The sequence below is a fragment of the Neolamprologus multifasciatus genome, chromosome 3 (assembly GCF_963576455.1).
Source record: "Neolamprologus multifasciatus chromosome 3, fNeoMul1.2, whole genome shotgun sequence".
NCBI classification, from domain to species: Eukaryota; Metazoa; Chordata; class Actinopteri; order Cichliformes; family Cichlidae; genus Neolamprologus; species Neolamprologus multifasciatus.
Genome location: NC_140441.1, coordinates 10,796,273 through 10,808,272, shown reverse-complemented (window position 1 = coordinate 10,808,272; position 12,000 = coordinate 10,796,273). Strand labels below are relative to the sequence as shown.

General features: G+C 40.3%; 2 protein-coding genes across 5 annotated transcripts in view; both read right to left on the bottom strand.

The window, feature by feature from the left end:
* Window positions 1–10,345, bottom strand: part of LOC146521561 (Fc receptor-like protein 5) — an 84,547-nt gene extending 74,202 nt beyond the window's left edge. Inside the window, exons 1-7 of one of the 4 annotated variants that reach the window (XM_085155092.1) lie at window positions 9,091–10,345; window positions 8,696–8,731; window positions 8,353–8,610; window positions 8,028–8,273; window positions 7,750–7,941; window positions 6,896–6,994; window positions 115–207 (exon numbers count right to left, since the gene is read on the bottom strand). In XM_085155092.1, coding sequence (XP_085011218.1) covers window positions 115–207; window positions 6,896–6,994; window positions 7,750–7,941; window positions 8,028–8,273; window positions 8,353–8,610; window positions 8,696–8,731; window positions 9,091–9,121 — 955 coding nt within the window. In that variant the 5' untranslated portion in view covers window positions 9,122–10,345. Of the gene's footprint in view, window positions 1–114; window positions 208–6,895; window positions 6,995–7,749; window positions 7,942–8,027; window positions 8,274–8,352; window positions 8,611–8,695; window positions 9,054–9,090 lie in introns of those variants that run through there. The other 3 variants (XM_085155090.1, XM_085155091.1, XM_085155093.1) reach the window with 3 other exon arrangements.
* Window positions 10,346–10,416: 71 nt separating this feature from the next.
* LOC146521560 (uncharacterized) lies at window positions 10,417–11,689 on the bottom strand. Its single transcript, XM_085155380.1, has 3 exons — window positions 11,309–11,689; window positions 11,105–11,222; window positions 10,417–10,973 (listed from the first exon to the last, which is right to left on the bottom strand). The coding sequence occupies exons 1-3, from the start codon at window positions 11,456–11,458 to the stop codon at window positions 10,813–10,815; spliced, it is 429 nt and encodes a 142-aa protein (XP_085011506.1). The 5' UTR covers window positions 11,459–11,689; the 3' UTR covers window positions 10,417–10,812.
* Between the last annotated feature and the right edge of the window lie 311 nt (window positions 11,690–12,000).

Below are 12,000 nucleotides of genomic sequence, written 5' to 3'. Positions count from 1 at the left end.
TCTAAAAGACAGCAGAGAAGTTTGATAAGGACTCGGGACATAGTTAGCTCACCTTAGCATCATAAAACAGGCTGTGCGGCTAGCTTGGAAGTTTAAAGTAAAGGGCAACTTTACCTCTTTTCTTTACCTCTTGTCCTGTAGTCTGATGATATCCACAGGTGATGTCTTCTATGCTCACTGCTGAGTAGACTGAAGCTGGATCACTCTCTGCTTAATAAAACACATAGAGATTACAGGGGTCTGTGCACAACATGTAGTTAATCTGACACTGTGTTGAACTCCATTTTCTTCTCAAAACAGTCCTGACCTGTCGAGTGATGGACTCCACTAGGCCCCTGAAAGTGTGCTGGGTTATCTGGCACCAAGATGTTAACAACAGATTTTTTAAACCCCGTAACTTGCAAGGTGGGACTCAGCTTTTTGTGAATTACTTTTCAGCTTGTTGACCAACACCTGGGTTTTGTTGTTTTCTTTCTTTAAAATATGATAGCAGCTTGACCGTCTCTTTTAGTTTATTTAGTAACAGGAACGTTGACCCTTTAATTTAACCATTGTGCCTCCCTGTCTCCTTTTTTCAACCTGGAGACCTTTTGTTGCTTTCCTTCATCCCCTGGACCTTTTAGGGCAGAGGTCCCCAACCCCCGGGCCTCGGACCAGTACCGGTCCGTGAGTCGTTTGGTACCGGGCCGCGAGAGTTGAGGCTCAGGTGTGAAATGTATAGTTTTCAGGGTTTTTATCGGTTTTCAGGGTTATTTTGTTATCGTTTTTATCATTTACTCGGTTTTCCTTGGTCTTTTCACGTGTGTTATGAATAAATTTTCTTTTTTTCGTGACCGGTACTAGTTTTATTTTGTCGTATTTATCCGCGACACCTTAAAGGCCGGTCCATGAAAATATTGTCGGGCATAAACCGGTCCGTGGCGCAAAAAAGGTTGGGGACCGCTGTTTTAGGGGAACGTAGCACCAGCCCTTCTTCTTCCACTGGCACGTCTGAGGCTCATATGCCCATTGCACTGCCGGGTACAAAACAAACTGTGATGCTCTCTATATTTTGACACCTTTACACCAAAGCCAGCATTAAATTGTTTGGCACTTTGAGGTAGAGTAGCTTGTGTTTTGGATTGGACACCAGAAGCCACAGTTTGCATGCTTCAGTGAGCCTTGACCACCCACGACCCTGTCACTGGTTCACTATTTTCCTTCCTTGGACCAGATGTGATAGATACAGACCACTGCAGACCTTGAGCACCTGACAATAACTTTGCTTGCTCCTTAATATATCCCATCTAATAACTGTTCCCATGATGTGTCATGGTGAGTTATTTCACTCAACAGCTGTCATAATATTATCCCAGTGTATGGTAATACATATAAGGGTTTGACTGATTAGCGGGCTTGATTTATTAGCATTTAATCTTCAAACAAATGAATGACTACTTTAAAATACCTAGAGAAGGCAGATGAGGTTTGCATTTGGCTTATAAATAAAAATACCCAGACCTAAGTGCATGTACCTCTCTGTGGTATACAAACTATTTACATAAATCTATTATTTGATCACTAAATACCAAAAAAGCCATTTTTGTTACCTTGTATTTACATATTCTAGCTGTCTGCTATAAAACTTTTGAAGTATTTCAACTCTACATGAACCACCCAGTAACCAAAAATTCTGAAGCCCCTCTGACTTCCAAAAGGTCTCTGCACAGAGCACAAAGCAAACATGTTTCAAAACTAGGCCATACTGTGGTAAAAACTCTTATCGGTTTCAGAGTAGAGTAAACTGGAGTCAACAACAGGAAATAGCTGCTGTGGTTACATGCATACATGTTTGAAAATTAGTCTGTATTAAAGAACAGGTTTGAGGGGCTGAGAACGCACAGAAAAGAATGTTTGGTCTGTTCAGATTTTCTCTGTTCATCCAGCTAAAAACATGTGTTTGGACTAGAGATGGCACGATACCACTTTTTTATGTCCGATACCGATATCATAAATTTGGATATCTGCCGATATGAATCCGATACAATGTTTTTTAATCAATAAAACAGTTTTTTTAATATCTTGCTGCATTTTGTATAAGTTCATACTCAAGTTTAAATAAACAACAACACTAAAGCTATTCTGTTATACCTGTATGTAAAAAATACACTGCACCCAAAATATTTCATAGTTCAGCAATACTGATCAATCTAATAAACTTCACCGTCCTCCCTATTCTGGTATTTTAAAGAGTACTTAGCAGAAATATGAAGCAACCTAACTAATATACACAGCAAATTCAAAAGTGTTAAATGTTTTGGTGTTAGTAGTCTTAGAGTTAATTTTACTCTAAGTAGAGTCACATTCTTTTAATGTAACTCTGAGGTGTAAAATGATAGTAGTTAAAATCGAGTGTTAAAAATGAGTGTTTCTATTTCAAATCTGGAGGTGTTACAATGGAAACATTAACTCTTGACCTCTTAACTCTGAACTCCTACAGGGGCTATGACACCAATAGAGTAAATTCACAGACTCCGCCCCCAGCACGGCTCCAATCGAAGCTGAAGTGAAGCCGTTTCAGAACATTTTGCTCTACATATTTGAGTTGTTTGCCATGCTTGGTAAGTCATGTTTTCAAAGATTGTTTCAATTATTGTTATTAGCTTTTACTTCTGTGGCTCTTTGGAGTTGAGACAAAGCTGTGTGAAAGGCATTAGCCATGTTGCTCGCTGATAGCATAATATTCTGTTTTAGCTAGCTGAAAGGTATTGTTTGCGGGCAAATACCACAGCCTTGAAAAAAAGCTTGCATGTAAATTTTCAGTCAAATTTCTTGGTCAAATACACTTAAAACAATGTCTAGAATGTGAAATGTTGATATAATGGTGCTACTTGAAGCCTGAAAACGATCTCCCATAAAAAAACGAGCAAACAGCAGTAGCAGATGTCCTGACTGGGTTCTACGTTAGCATTTAGATTCCTCCAGAGTTTTGTGCACACGGTTTAGGTAAAAATGAAAAAGGTTGAGGTTTTACATTTAGTTCAGTATTACTTGTTGCCTGTGTCCTTGTCTTTTGGGAAAATACTTTACACAAGTAATGGCTCAAAAAGGATTCCTTTTTTTTTTTTTACTGTGCTGCAATTGATTTGTGCCATTAATTAGTGTCAACTAATTTTTATTCAATCTCCACATAGGATATGCTTGTGAAGATGGAATATGGGGGAGAGCAGAAGTGCGTTGAAGTTCCACAAAGTGATGAATGAAGGACATGTATATTGTATTGAAGAAATAAGTGATGAGAATGCTGTTATTTGCATTTACCAGCTCACCTATGTCAGACCTTTTGATAAACGAAATTCTAATGAAAGTGAGAACATGTACACTGTTACATCTTTCAGAAAATGTTTTGAAATTGTGGTGCACAGTTCAGAATAAATGTTTTTCAAAAACCATTGCATCTTTTTAGTAAATGTTTATTTCCAAAATAAATTTCTAGAAGTTCAGAACAGTAAAATTCCCGCTTTTTAGAATTAATTAGAAGATAACTCTTACGTAGTTAAACTAAAATACTCTTTGAGAGTTAATATATAAACTCTTAACACCAAGTGTTAAATTATCAACTCCAGAGAGATTTGGTGTTTAACACTAAATCAGAGTTAACGTACCAACTCTCCAAAAAGAGTTAAATTAACACTCTCTGGTGTGGACCCATATAGACACTTTAAAAGTGTTGAAATCAAATCTGACAGTGTTAATTTGGACATGCTGGATTTGCTGTGTAGTAATGGACTTCTATATATTTTACATAAGATTAAAACTTTGGGTGTAACATTCAGATAATTATTTATTAAAAGCCAGACATTTTAAATGAGAATAAGAAAGAAAAGTATGTCTTTGTGCCCCCTTTTCCCTGTTCATGCCCTATTGGCCCCCTGGCTACACTTTGCTAGATCCACCCCTGCACAGTTACCAGCCGTCAGCTGCATAGAAAAGGATCCTGGTGTAGAAAGTAATATTAAATAAATTCTAACAACAGCTTATCAAGGTTAAACGTGCTGCTGTTGTTCAGCCGCTGGTTTCCTCTTTCTGGTGCAAAGTGGGCCAAAAACAAAGAAGAAAGACGGGAGACGCGACAGAAAAGCCGATCAGCTGATCATTGATCAGTTTCATGATTGAAGTAGCAGCAGTAGGAGAGAGAGGCAGTTGCTCTATATATCGGTTGTTAAGCTTAACGTGGGAATGCTTTACAAACATTCAGAGATGAACTTACATACTTGCTTTACTTCTCTCTGGGATAACTTCTTCGGAGATGAAATGCCGGTTTGGTAGCGAGGCTACAAACACTCAACCAGACCGCCAACAGGTCTCGCACGCCACAGCCGCTCTATCACTGACCACACTGCTACGGTTATGAGCCGAGTTACGCCATGTCGCAAGTTTTGTGAGGCGCTTTTTATTTAATGGATCGGATTACATTTTTAATTTCTCTCCGATATCCGATCCAGTAATTTAGGTCAGTATCGGACCGATACCGATACGTAATATCGGATCGGTCCATCTTTAGTTTGTACCAAAATCAGACAGCAGACACATATGGGGCTAATTTTGATTCGCTTATCTGCAATTACACATATGTGAACTTGCATCACATTCTTAATCCATAGGATTTAATATGATGTTTGGCCACCCTTTAAAGTTATAACAGCTTTACATCCTCTAGGAAGGTTTCCAGCAGGGCTTAGGAGTGCTTTCATGGGAATTTTTACCATTCTTCCAGAAGTGCATTTCTGACATCAGGCACTGATGTTGGAAGCGAAGGCCTGGCTCACAGTCTCCGCTGTTATTCCCAAAGGTATAACATTGTGTTGAGGTCAGGACTTAGCACAGGCCAGTCAAGTTCTTCCACACCAATCTCACTCATCCATATCTTTATTGACCATATCTATGGAGTCATGTTGGAACAGGAAGGGGCCATACCCAAACTGCTCCCACAATGTTGGGAGCATGCAATTGTCCAAAATGTCTCAGGATGCTGAAGCATTGGGAGTTTCTTTCACTAAAGGGGCAAGCCCAACTCCTACAAAACAACCCCCCTCATAATCCCCCCTCTATCAAACTTTACACTTGGCACATTGCAGTCAGGGAAGTACCGTTCTCATAGCAACTGTCAAACCCACACTTGTGTGTGAAGTCAACAGACAGATGAGTGTGAGGCTCGGTTTGGCTCACTAGGCTTTCCAGATCATCACATGGTGCATGGCTGAGAGCAGCTGGCTTTGGTTCGAGCCTGACCCATGGCCCAAGTGATTTGGATGGGTGACTGAATCCTTTTGGCAATATAGTGCATGCATTGCAATGCACTACATTTTGTGGGAATTAGTTTCTATCATGGTTTCCCAAAATAATTCACTTGATAATCATAATTTTGAGGATTCACTTTCTTTAACCATCAAGCACAAAACCTCTTGTTGGAGACTAAAGCTGCAGTACCACTTAGGTTATTTTTCCTTGCCATTGATGATGATATAACAATTGATGTCTACTATCCTCATCTCTGAGTAGACTAATATTTTTATTGTGCAGAAAGTGATCCAGCTCAACTGTATAACAGTAATTTATATTTTAACACTAATGGTTATTAAATATTGTTTTATGCAGCATAATGATAATGTTGTTTAATGGCTTTTATGAACAGTTTCAGATTTCTTTTATTCGTTTTTACCTCTGAGGTGACACTCCATCTCCCCCACCCCCGAAACCAAAAAGAGTCGAGGGTATATCCGTGAAAAAGATAACTGAACGACCACAAAGATGGCATCATATTTCCATGCAGGCTGACACACTTCTGCACAGAGTGCAAAGCAAAAACGTTCTAAAACGAGGACAGGCCATGGTGAGAGTTTTTATCAGTTTAAAAGTACAGTAAGCTGGAGTCAAAAACAGGAAGTAGCTGCTGTGGTTTTACATGCAGAACTTTGAAAATGAGTCATTGTATTAAAGGGCTTTTCCTCCTTACACACATCTCAAGACATCAACAAATTCATCAAGCTAAAAGCTTGTGTTGCGCAATCACACAAGTCAACGTCAAGTCTGGAATATACCAAAGTGATGCACTCTCCCTACTGCTGTTCTGAATGAACCTCAACTCTCTGGACCAGCTCATCAATAAGAGCAGATGAAGATGTAGACTTGGGATTGGATCTCCTGTTCAGTACATAGATGACATCAAGCTTTATGTGGTGGTTGACAAGGAGCAGAAGACTGCAGTTGTGATAGATGTGGCAACCCCAGCAGACAGCAACAGGAAGAAGGAGCACAAGAAAATAGAGAAATGAAAAACGGCAAATACATCTGTAGGAAAGACTTGGTCAAAATTGGTGTCAGTGATTAGACGATGTAATCCTCAAAATAGAAGTGTGGCTCAAACAGATTCAAAGTACAACACCAGAGAAGTCTCTCCAAACTCCCAACTGGTTGCAGCAGATGGCTGCTCCTCCCGGAGCCTGGTTCTGCTGGAGAGTTCTTGCTATTGAAAGGGTTTTTCCCTTCACACTGCCACCAAGAGCTCGCTCAAAGAAGTTTGTTAAATTGTTGAGGTTTTCTCTGTATTATTGTGCAATGTTTACATTACAGTTTAAAGGGACTTGAGATGGCTGTTGTTGTGGTTTGGTGCTATAGAACTAAAACTGAACCAACTGAACTCCCAACAACCCTGAAGTGGAAAAGTGGAAGCAATATAGAAGAGTGTAGTCCTAGGAACAGAAGACTGAGTAGAATTACAATTAACAAAATTTTACTAAGCAGTTAGTTAAATTAGGTGAGCAACAGTTCCTGCATTAATTAACTGCAAGACAAAGGTTCACAGCTCTGGCTCTAGAACTGAACCATGACAAAAAGGAAAGAAGACCAGGTGTACCTCTTATCTGCAAGTTTTTGCTCTTATCTTTGATGATGATTTGTCCATAACTGACATCTTCAGATCTCGTTCCCGAGTAGATTGCAGCTGGGTCATTCTCTGCATATCAAAAGGCATACAGAGGACATCAGTGCAGGTAATATATCTGACCAAAGCTCCAATAGATTTCTATCCAGAATTCTTATTCTCTCATAATATGTCCAGCTCAACTCATTTTTAAGTACTTGCTTTCCAAACAGCTACAGATTATACTGTATAGTTCTAAAATTCCTCACAATATTTCCCTAAATTGTCCCAAAATACCTAACCCACTAAGTGTGAGGGAGAACCTGCAACTCCACACAGAAAGACCTCAGCCTAATGGTGGAATTAAACTTAAGACCTTCTTGAGGTGAGGCAACAGTGCTAACCACCGTGCTTGGGTAATTGAAAAATCTATTTGCCCAAAGGTGTGAATCCGTGAGTGAATGTGAGTGTTAGCCCTGTGACAGACTGGCGGCCTGTCCAGGGTGTACCCCGCCTCCCACACTAAGACAGCTGGGATAGACTCCAGTGCACCCCGCGACCCTGAAAGGGATAAGCGGAAGTGAATGGATGGATGGATGGATGTCCCAAAATATTCCCATTTTATAAAAAAAATACATGACGGTGGTTGACAGTTCGACACTTTATATAAGCTTTAATCGGTTTGAAACTAAATCTCTGTAACTATTATCTGTAAAAATAACACAAACATAGAAATGACAACATCTGCACAAAATGTAAATACAAAAGTATATAATGACTGGTAGAAATGTTTAGATTATTCTGCAAAATAAAGGCATACATGCAAAATCCAGATGTCTGAGTCTCACCTTCAGGTTTCCAACGAACACATCGTATCACCAGCAGAACCAGAAACACCAGCAAAACCACAAAACAGACTAATCCAGCAAGTATCACTACAGCAAGAACAGGAGAGGAGCCATAAGCAGATGAGGATGTTGGGAACGATCCTGACGTAGGTGGAGGTGTTGATGTAGGTGGAGGTGTGGTGGTGTGTTTGTCTAAAATAAAGCAAACACAGTCATTAAGTTGTCGTCACATTGTGAATGTTGAAACCTGCAGAAACACAGACAGGTGAGTGTGTCACCTGTGACAGTGATCCAGCTGGATGGAGACTCTCCATGACCGCTGATGTCACACTTGTAGAGGCCTTCATCAGACCTGGAAACATGCTGGATGGTCATGTGACCTGTAGGCTGCTTCCTGATGAGGGAGCCATCTTTATAGAAAGCAGCTGGGAGGTTGGAGGGAGTGGTCTTTGTTTTACAGAGCAGAGTGACGTCATCTCCCTCCATCACAGGGAGGACAGGACTCTGCAGGATCACTGATCCACCTCAACACAGAGACAAACTACAGCATTTCATCCATTTACACACAGCTTCATCAACACTAACTCCACACACTCAGCTTACCAGTGACTGTCAGGTTAACCATGTTACTGATGGGACCCTCTCTGGACTCACACCAGTAAACTCCACTGTCCCATGAGATGATGAAGCTGATGTTACAGGAAGAGCCCTCTGATTTTCCATCTCCACACTGAGTCCTCTGTTGTTTGCTTGTGTTTCTCTTCAGAGTCCATCCAGCAGAGCTGTCGTCCTCCTCACAGCTCAGAGTCACAAAGGCTCCTTCAAAGACCTGAGAGCTGCTGGGACTCACAGTCAGACGAGCTGTGAGGGTTAAAATGAAAAAAATCAAATAAAAATCTTTTAATTGCTCAAACTGTTACAACTGTGACAGAAGAAGCTTACTAACCTTGGCTTGTTGTGCAGCTCAGCAGTGAGATCAGAACTAAAGAGAAAAATGACACTCTGGTGGATTTGAGGTGAACACGAAGAACAACTCCACACAAACAGCTGAAAAACGCACAAACTCGCATTGATGCAACATGCTTCAATAAAGTTTGGCTCTATTGTGAGTATATACAAACTCATAAATACATACATAGATACTTTTAATTAACACAGTAAAGTCACATGTCCACCGTCCAGCTGTGTTCATGTAATGAGCTGAATGATTTGTCATTTTCACTGCCTGCTGTTTTTACCTTGAATTCAGCCTGATTTGTTTTTCATGTCATGTTTTCATGTCATTTGTTTTTCAAGCAGTCAACGTACAAGAATGCAAACAAACACAGAGATTCTACTTACAGAGCAGACACAGCACAGATGTTTCCTTCATCGTCCTTCTCACTCATTTGAGCTTTTCTTTTTGTCAGAGATATACAGCAAAGCCCGCCCTCTTCATCTGATTGAGGGTTTGCCCCTTCTTTACAAATACACTGGTAGGTAACTACCATTTTTAACTATGTAGGGATGTAATTTATAAAATAGTTTCAGAAAATATGCATAAAAACACACAGCGTCATACTTTCTTTTCGTAGCAGTTTGTATAGCAGCTTTCAGTTACACTGTAACCCAAGCAGTCCAGTATTAGAAAATTCCTTTCTGACTAAAGGGCTTAAAACTATGGGTTCATCAAAACTTCACAAAATTGGAATATGCAACATTCCAATGGAAGGATCGGAATATGGTGTAAACAACACCAAAGTACGAATCCATTCTTCTTAAGGCTGGTGGTGGTGTAATGGTGTGGGGACATTTTTACTGGCGCACTTTGAGCCACTTAGTACCACCTGAGGATCATTTAAACACTACAGCATATCTGAGTATTGTTAATGACCATGTCTATCGCTTCAGGACTACAGTGTCCATCAGTGTAGTCAGCCATCTTCTGTGAGCCATTTCCTGCAAGATGATACACCATGACTTAAAGCTCAAATCATCTGAAATTAGATGACTGGACCAGATATCAGTCCAACAGACCAGTGTGTGGTGGAGCAGGAGAGCCCCCTTATGGACAAATCTACAGAGACTATGTGACGTGTATACCTAATAAAGTGGCCGGTAAGTGGATAGAGGCATCAGTCACTGCATGATAACAGCCAGCAGGTGGTAGCAGTGGAGCATTAGTTTTTCCAGTGCCTGACAGTTTTAATGTGACCTTTGACCTTAAATGCTACAGGAGAGCAACCAGATTGTACATTTCCACCTGAGACCTAAGCTTTTGTTTACGATGTATTTTTACATATCTGGAAGTATAAAAAGTAATAATCGTTTTGAAATAAAGGCTTAAAAAATGTGTCACATTGGGACAGTGGATGGGACATTTTATGCCTCCTCATCTCCTCCATCGTCCTGTCTGTGACACAGAATTCAGTCTCACTGTTCCATGCTGATCTCCCAGTTCCTAAAATGTATCTGGAGGATGGATGAAAGGGGAGGCTGTGGGAAGAGCTGATGGAGGATGCACAGGTTAAAGCAGGTGTGGCCACAGCTGGAACATAGAAACCATGGAGGTAGGAGGACTCCTTTAACAGCTTGTCCTCTTTTTTAAATTATTTCAGTTCTCTAAGATGATCACAGTTTCTGCCCCTCACTTTTTCTGTGTGATTGATGAAAAAACAGAGATGTGATATCTAGTGATGGGCAGATGAAGCTTCATGAAGCACTGAAGCTTTTCATCCAATTGGTTCACTCCAGCGCAAAGCTTCTTGAAGCTTCATTTGCTCTAGTAGGACACCTACTGGACGTAAAAATATTAGTTGGCATGAATTTGAAGAGTGTGGCCTTTTGCACACAGCCTGTAAATGTCAACAACAAAAGGAGTGTGTAAAACATGTATATTGTAGTGATGCAGTATACTGTGTATATTTATACTGGCAGTATGGAAAATGATCATTTGGAAATGCTTAAAATGGAAATGATCATTTACTGTGAGGTGAGGTGTGGTTGGGGTGTGGACAGTGGTTGTGCTTTTGTAACGTTGAGGTATGGACAGCTACACACTGCCTACATTTTATTCTGTAAAAGCTAAATTTTCACTGCTTTTATGACGTTTTTAGTGGGGAGAACATAGCTAGGATTTAATAATTTAACAAATCTTTTAAATCCTTTGTCCTCCACAATGCTAAATGGCTGGGAGTCCTCAATCACCATGCCAACCAGGTCTTCATCTATTTGAGATTGTTCTCCTGAGGAAAGACAACAAAAACAAAGCACAAATATAAATATCCCACACGTAACTTATTACAGCTGTATAATATTGTTATATCATTTAGTAACATTACTGCATGCTATATTATCATGGCATTTGATGGCTCACCTGGTCTTGCTCCACAATCGGTGTCCCCCTTATTCTCATGCAAAGCTCTGTAGTGCCTAAGCATGGATGAGGTGTTGTTGTTATATCCCAGCTCCCTGGCACATAGCAAACACTTCACCTTGTACAAAAGTAAAGACAGCTTAACATAAGTTTTATTGCACCATCAGTATTATGAAAATACATCTTCTGTAGAAATTTGCATACCTTGTTGGGAGGAATAAAATCACAATGTTCCCACACAGGGGAGGACATCCTCCTCTTCTTAGCTGGCTCCATTCTCTCCTGACTTTCTCTCCTCACTCTCCTAAACCTCCAAACTCTCACTAACCGCAACTCTCCATCAAACACCCACATTTTGAATGGAGTCTGAGGGGTTTATATCGCTGTCATGGCTCGCGGCAAAGTTCGAACCACTTCATGAACCAGTCACGTGGTACAGCCGGGCAGCGAGGCTTCGGACGTGATCATTTTCAGCTCCTCCCATAAATGAAGCAAGCCTCGATACGCGCATCGCGGAAACGTCCCCTCCATTACTCGACACAAGCTTCGAAGCCTCGATACAGAACGTCACATCACTAGTGATATCTGTCACACAACTCCAAGTTGCGAATTTAATCAAAAGAGTCTCTAAATAAAAACATGTTTTATTTGATAATAATATGATATATATATATATATATATATATATATATTAAACATGGACACCACAACCCCCAGACTAAAGAAGAAAGGGAGCATCCCACTTTATCAGCACTTGCTTCAGAAGCTTGCATCTCTGATGATATGGGGCTTCAATAACTTGCAGATCTGGAAAGGCCTCAACAGTGCAAAGCATTGTGTACATGTTTTTGAATATGTGCTCCAATTCAAAGAATGTCTTTTTTAGTGAAGGCCTA

Coding starts and splice junctions, on each gene's coding strand:
- LOC146521560 (XM_085155380.1), bottom strand. CDS start 11,458: ATGTGGGTGTTTGATGGAGAGTTGCGGTTAGTGAGAGTTTGGAGGTTT. Junction 11,223..11,308: donor ATTTTATTCCTCCCAACAAG/GTATGCAAATTT, acceptor CTTTTGTACAAG/GTGAAGTGTTTGCTATGTGC. Junction 10,974..11,104: donor CGATTGTGGAGCAAGACCAG/GTGAGCCATCAA, acceptor GTCTTTCCTCAG/GAGAACAATCTCAAATAGAT.